Below are 7,427 nucleotides of genomic sequence, written 5' to 3'. Positions count from 1 at the left end.
TAAATTATGCATATACATTAGCTCCCCTGGTCTGTAGGGAATCTGTTCTAAGACCCCAGTTGATGCTTGAAACCAGGGATAGCACCAAACCTAATATACACTGTGTTTTCCTTTATGTTCATACCTATGACAGAGTTTATATACTAATTTATAAATTAGGCACAATAAGAAAGTAAAAATTAAAAATAAACTAGAACAATTATAACAATGCACTGTAATAAAAGTTATGTGAATGTGGTCACCCATTTCAGGGGATCCCTTGCTGAAATCTTTATCGGCTTAGTGCTTCCTCGCTGTCAGTCGGAGCACATTTTCTGTTTCCTTCTATACACAAATGTAATGCCTTTTCCATCTTAACTATGCACTTCCCATATACCGTGGGCAAAATTTCCGCAGTCTGAGGTGTGTTGGCACCTGCCCCTTCTTTTTCCTCCTCCATAATTTCACTAAAAGATTCATTCTTACTGTAGATCTTAGCAACCTCAGCATACGATTTTCTTCTTCCTTTATTAAGTTTCAACTTTCACCTTTTCCTTAAAGAAAAGCACTTTATAGCTTCTCTTTGGCTTATCCAAACTGCCAGCATCATTACTCTTGCACTTTGGGACCATTATTAACTAAAAGGACTACTGAACATAAGCAGAGTGATACCACCAGGGTCAATCTGATAAACAAGACAGCTACCGAGGGACCAGTGGGAGGGGAAAGGACACACTGTGACGATGCTGGACAAAGGGATGAGTCACATCCAGGTGGGATGGGGTGGGGTGGAATGGGACAGTGTAGGATTTCATTTTAAAACTTAGGATTTATTGAATAACAATTTCTGAAACCTTCCATTTAATATTTTTGGTCTCCGGCTGACCCTGGTAACTAAAACCAAGGAGACCAAAACTGTGGATAAGGGAGGACTACTATACATATTTGGTCAATAGGAGGTCTATACACATTTATTCCCTGGATCTTAGCTGTAATTCAAACAGATATGCAAAATCAGTTGTACTTCCTAACAGATTAAAAACAATTCGTAAGACACTGTTGAATATAAGTAAATTGAATAAGCTATGGCATCTATGTCTAGAAAAACAAAACCATCTTTCCTAGGATGGTATCTTACTGGGATAATAAGAAATTACGTACAATTTAAAAAGAAGCTGTTACAAAAAACTCTTAGAAAAGCAGGCAATTTATTGTTGACTTATCTTCTTTATTGAATTAAAAGTACACTATGTATAAAATAGCATTGTATATACAAAGGGATGGCATACCATAATATATACAAGTATCTTTAAAATCGGGATGCAAGTTACAATGATTAGGAATATAAAATTTACATTAAAACACTCTCCAAAATGAATTATTTGGCCATTTTAGCTCGAAGTCGTCGTTTGAGAATTTGATGATCACTTTCCTTCACCTTATGGTCCATCAAAATCTGAAATCAACAATTACACAATTTTTTTTAATAAATAAAAATAAAAACATATTTATAATTAGTAAGATATGTTCATGTGCTTAGTAACTGAAATAGGTACATTATATTGTTTTGTCCTCTTGGGCTACAGGAATATTCTGCCAAAAAAAGCTTCCTAAAGTAATAGATTTTATAAAAGATTCTTTCAACACTACTTTATTATAGAATTAAAATAATCTACATTCTATATTAAATTCAGGCCATATGCAGCCTAAAATACTTACTAAAATGTTTGGAAACTTGTGACTTGTGACTAAATAATTTTTAAGAAATGGTCTTTTGCAGCAACTACATAACTTTCAAAGTTGAAAGAGCATTATATTGTAACTAAAAAAGAAATAATTTCAGCCAAGGGAGGAAATTATGTAATAATCAGACAGATGGCAAAAAGTGATGAAGAGAACAGTACTTCTAACAGCATGTCCTAATTGACCCCAATTCTTTGCCACTTGCTTTTAAGTGTCTATCTTATATCTGATAGCTACTGCTACAAAAAAAACCCTCTCTCCCCTGATTTTTCTTGGCCATTTGCTGCTGAAAGCTTTTCCTTTAATTACTTTTCTATTTTCACTTTCATCCACTAGGCAAATGTAAGCATGACAAAAAATCAGAACTTTCCCTATAACAGCACAGCCTGTTCTGAGTGAGGAGAATGAGTCATAGGGACAAACTACAGTCTCTTCTCAACAGAACCTGGAAGCCCTAGAGGAAAGAAAGGTGGGAGGAAATGACTGAACATCAAGTCTGTGTTTTTACCAGGCACACTTATGCCCAGATTTGTACAACTCTGTAGTAAAGATAACAAGAAAAACAGATGTTGGGAGCAAATAAATTACTAAACAGTGATCATTTTATTGATGGAATTAAAATTTTCCTGATTAGCTTATAAATTAAATGTATGGAATTTGTATGCATTAATGCCACATTTATATTTAATTAGTATGAATTTAACACATTTACTATCAGAAATATAACATTTAAAGCATGTTTTAAGAGATTTGATCTAAAGAGTAAAAATTTAAATTATACAAAATTATACAAAAATTCAAAATTAGCAATTTGAATTATGAAATTCAAATTGTTGTGAGTATCAAAACTAAAAATAACACGAACACTCTTATGTTTAAGAAAACTGAAAAAGCAGCTTACCACCTGGCCAGATATATCAATAGGAGATGAAATTTCATTTGTGTATAACTTCCGTTTGACCCGTTTCGGTTGAGATACATTTTCTTTACTTACTTCTACATTTGAGAGCTTTGAAGAGCTCACTGTTTCAATTATCTTCTTTGCTATAAAAAGTATATTTATTAGTTAAGTTCTGAAGTAAATAATTTTCTAACTGGAAAGGTTTAAAATTCTTAATAAAGCAAAAAACATACCAAATTAAAACCACTGTAATTTGTAAACAGTGAAAGGACATGAATAGACAATTCACAAACAAAAAATTAAATTCCTAATAAACATAAAGTAATGATTAAGAGCAAAAGCAAATAAGTAAAATATCATTTGATTGTAAATTATAGTACCACCAATAAAACTCATCCATCCTTAATGACATGAAAGAGGTTTTATGCTACATTAAATAAAGAAGCAGGATACATAAGAGTAGACCATGCAGCATCAAAAACAAGGCAGTAGATCTAGTTCAGTACTCACATGTAAAGATGCCCACATAATTATTAAGTAAAGGTAGTTTTTAATTGTGAGCCCTTTACTTGTAGTTAACACATACATATACACACACACAGTAAAAGACAGAAAGCAAATTGCTAACAGTTTATTACTTCTGGGAAATGGAATAGGAATTTTTATATTTCTTATTTTATACATTTGTTTTAGTTTTTTAATAGGCACATATTGGTTTTAATAAAGTATATTTCCATTTGGGAAAACTCCTGGATAAAAAAACCCATATACATATACCAAACTGTGTTTTTAAACAATAGAAAAAAAAAGTTGCCAGTTCCCGCCAAGATGGAAGTGTAGGCAGAAACCCTTTTCTTCCTCGCACAACCAAAAGGAGGATAACAACCAATCTAAAAACAATAAAGAACCAGACGTGCCAGAAAGTCAAACTGCATGGAACTCCAACAACCAAGGAAGTAAAGAAACAGTCAATCAGACCAACCAGACCGGTAGGAGCGAGTGGGGGCAGACAGGTGACAGAGAGAACCTGTGGCAAGGCGGTGGACAGAGTGGGCAGGGCTGGCTGAAGGGGAAACTGAGACTCAGAGCTGACTGTGGACTACGGCAGGGGTTGTCGCAGTGTGAGGAACTTCCAGTCTCACACAAGAATTCATTGGAAAGTGGGGCTAAAGCAGAGCAAGCCAGCAGCATTGTTCCCTCTCTGGCCCCTCCCCCACAGGCAGCACTGCAGCACTGCAGCACAGCAAGGAGGGTTGCCCTGCCCTGGTCAATACCTAAGGCACCTCCCCCTTACAACTTAACAGGTGCACCGAGACAAAGTAATAAGGCCCAAATGAAAGAACAGAGCAAAACTCCAGAAAGAGAGCTAAGCGATGAGGAGATAGCCAACCTATCTGATGGAGAGTTCAAAGCCCTAGTAATCAAAATGCTCACAGAACTGATTGAGCTTGGTCGAAAAACGAAGAACAAATGAAGGCTACCCAAAGTGAAATAAAGCAAAATATTCAGGGAACCAACAGTAACAGGAAAAAAACTGGGACTCAAATCAACAATTTGGAACAAAAGGAAGAAATAAATACACATCCAACTGGAACAGAATGAAGAAACAAGAATTCAAAAAAAAACAATGAAGAGAGGCTTAGGAACCTCTGGGACAACTTTAAACATTCCAATATCTAAATTATAGGGGTGTCAGAAGGAGAATAACAAGGGCAAGAAATGGAAAACTTATTTGAAAAAATAATGAAAATAATAATACTTCCCCAATCTGGCAAAGGAAATAGACTTCCAGGAAACCCAGAGAGTCCCAAAGAAGTTGGACCCAAAGAGGAGCACACCAAAGCACATCATCATTAAGTTACCCAAGATTAAAAATAAGGAGAGAATCTTAAAAGCAGCAAGAGAAAAGGAGACAGTTAGCTACAAAGGAGTTCCCATAAAACTATTAGCTGATTTCTCAAAAGAAACCTTACAGGCAAGAAGGGGCTGGAAAGAAGTATTTGAAATCATGAAAAGCAAGGACCTACATCCAAGATTACTCTATCCAGCAAAGCTTTCATTTAAAATGGATGGCCAGATAAAGTTAAAGGAGTTCATCATCACCAAGCCCTTATTATATGAAATGTTAAAGGGACTTACCTAAGAAATCAAAAGAAGAAAATCAAAAACCATGAACAGTAAAATGACAACAAACTCACAACTATCAACAACTGAACTTAAAAAAAAAAATGAAAACAAATACTAAGCAAACAACTATAACAGGAACAGAATCAGAGAAATGGACGTCACATGGAGGGTTTTCAGCGGGGAAGGGAAGGGGATGAATGGGGGGGTACAGGGAATAAGAAGCATAATTGGTAGGTATAAAATAGACAGGGAGAGGTTAAGAATGATATAGGAAGAAATCAAAGAACTTATATGTACAACCCATGAACATGAACTAAGGGGAGGGAATGCTGGAGGGTTGGGGGGTGCAGGGCAGACAATAAAGGGGGGAAACTATAATAGCATAATCAATAAAATATACTTAAAAATACAGAAAAAAACACTTAAGGAAATATGCTCAATTGAAGGTCTACTTGTCCAGGGATCAGCTGAGCTTGAGAGCTGAGTTGCCAGATGTGAGTAGCCAATTAAGACAAGCCAAAGTGAAAGTAACAGTAAAGGCCTTAAGCACTTACAGCAATAGAATAAACAGGAAGCTGCACCTGAGAAATCACCAGCTCCCACTCACCCCCTTTTCCCTATTTCCCATAGCACACTGTGTGGGCTAGGTCAGGAGGATTAGCACAGAAGTGAGGGCCATCTCACTGCCAGAAGAACAAAAGGCTTATACACTTGTTTCATGGGCATCGGGGCTGGAGGCCAGAGGGAAGGGCTGGGAGAGGGAAATTGGAGTTAGGGTGAAGAAAGGTGTCTTCAAGTTTGCCTCCCCTTACCTGCCATAAGGTCTTTGGCAGACACCTGAAGAAGTTCTCTGCTCAAGGCACCCAAATAAAAGGCTCCAAATGAAGGCACTTAGGCTGGGAATCCAGGTATGTGCCAGAGCCTGGCTGGACCCCGGCCTGAGCCCGTGACTATAACTCCCTTCAGAGACGGCAGCGCACTGGTGCAGGGAGTGCCGCTTTCCCCCAGGAGGCCTAACCAGTAAAACCTTTGCAGTTGCCACACAATGATCAGCCACTGCAATGGTCAGTCTTTAAAAACAAAAACAAAACCACAGACAGGATTTTGGCCTGGAGCCACTATACTAAGAACTGAGAATGTGAACTAGACAGACATTTTGCAATTGTGGCACTTTTATTCCAGTGAAAAAGAAAACAAGAAATGATAGCTCAAATAATTCAATTTGCACTTTGAAAAGATCAGTTTCCCATGTATTGAATGGGTAGGAGATAGACAAGAAAATTGGAAGACCAGTGATACCAAATAATGAATCTCAATTTTCTTTTTTCCTTATATTTTCAACTGATTAACAACAGCTATATATTGTAGTTACAATCCAAAATAGGGATGTCTTATATTCCTAGAAATAATTTTTTTTTAAAAATCCATGCCAGGTATATAGGTAGAGAAGCTGTTAAGGAACTGAGTCAAGCAGGTAAGGGAGCCAGTTACTGCTTGTGTACCTCCCTCTCCTTGTAAACATATTTCTTTTTAACATCAAAGTAATTATCAATATACTTTAAATAAAATATATGAAAATCTAAAAAATCTAAAACGACAAGTTCTGCCCCCCCAAATTTAGACATTTATCACTTTGCTATTTGTCCCTCCAGATATTATCTATGCTTATGCAAACTATGCTTTAAAATGATGTATATGTTTTTTGAAAAATATATACAAAAGGGCCTGGTAAGTCGGAACTTCCCGCTGTGCGCTGACACAGGCTGCCGCAAACTCAGAGGAGCACAGGTCCTCTCTCCGTCCCCGCAACTACGTGAAGCGGCCTGCTCTGGATACTAACAGACAGTAGCTCAGGGTAGGTCAGTTTCAAAGTATTACATCCCATTCCTTTTGATGATGACATATCTTTGCAACCTGGATTTTCAGAAGCTGAATTTTCAGTCGTTGTTTGGCATCAAGTACTATATGGATAAAACTAGTAGGTTTTTCTTTGGGTGCAGGAGCACAGTGAAAAAAAATTACTGCGTTATTAAGGAACCACACAAGTTTGGGAACCTCTATATAAATTTTTACAGAAAGTATTTTTACATAACCTATCTGAATCAATTCAACTGTCCCCTGCCTTTATATCCCTACTCCTCCTTATTCTCCTTACCTCTACTCTCCAATTTATCCTACTGCTAATCACTCAGGTAATCTCATGAAAACCGACTCCTCCACCTGCCTCCTCTCCCCAATAATCTCTCCACATTCTGACTGCCAGACACACACTGCTACCTGGAATAGCCTGCACATTCCCTATACTTCTCTAGTATTCTACTTGTGTCAAAACTGTTCCCTCTTGTAGATGTATGAGTATGTGTATGTGTATACACACACACACAGGAATGTTTCTGTTTATGTATACATGCAGATATGAAGTGTACATCTGAGCATATATTAATATAACAGGTATTAATGTAGCTAAGAAAAAAGCATTAAGTAAACTCAATAGGTTTTATAGATGTGTTTGATTTATATGAATAGGTAATGTTTATCTATACATAGAAAAAAAACACTAGAAGAATATTTACTATTATACGAACAACAATGATTATCTCTAGCAGGTGTAACCCTGCCAACATTTTAATTACTAGGTTAAATCCCATCTCTTCTATAAAACCTTCCCATAGCCCCT

The 7,427-nt window shown here is 36.8% G+C and overlaps 1 protein-coding gene across 5 annotated transcripts in view; it reads right to left on the bottom strand.

The window, feature by feature from the left end:
* Positions 1-1,186: 1,186 nt before the first annotated feature.
* Positions 1,187-7,427, bottom strand: part of KIF20B (kinesin family member 20B) — a 74,986-nt gene continuing 68,745 nt past the window's right edge. For all 5 annotated transcript variants that reach the window (XM_045854609.1, XM_045854611.1, XM_045854612.1 and 2 more), the window contains 2 exons: positions 2,624-2,766; positions 1,187-1,435 (listed from right to left, as the gene is read on the bottom strand). In XM_045854609.1, the coding sequence (XP_045710565.1) occupies positions 1,358-1,435; positions 2,624-2,766 (221 nt within the window). In that variant the 3' untranslated portion in view covers positions 1,187-1,357. The remainder of the gene's footprint in view (positions 1,436-2,623; positions 2,767-7,427) is intronic.

Source organism: Phyllostomus hastatus, unplaced genomic scaffold, assembly GCF_019186645.2.
Source record: "Phyllostomus hastatus isolate PE091 unplaced genomic scaffold, TTU_PhHast_1.1 phas_scaffold_1066, whole genome shotgun sequence".
Lineage (NCBI taxonomy): Eukaryota > Metazoa > Chordata > Mammalia > Chiroptera > Phyllostomidae > Phyllostomus > Phyllostomus hastatus.
The sequence above is the reverse complement of the archived record's forward strand: the minus strand, read 5'-3'. Positions and strand labels throughout refer to the sequence as shown.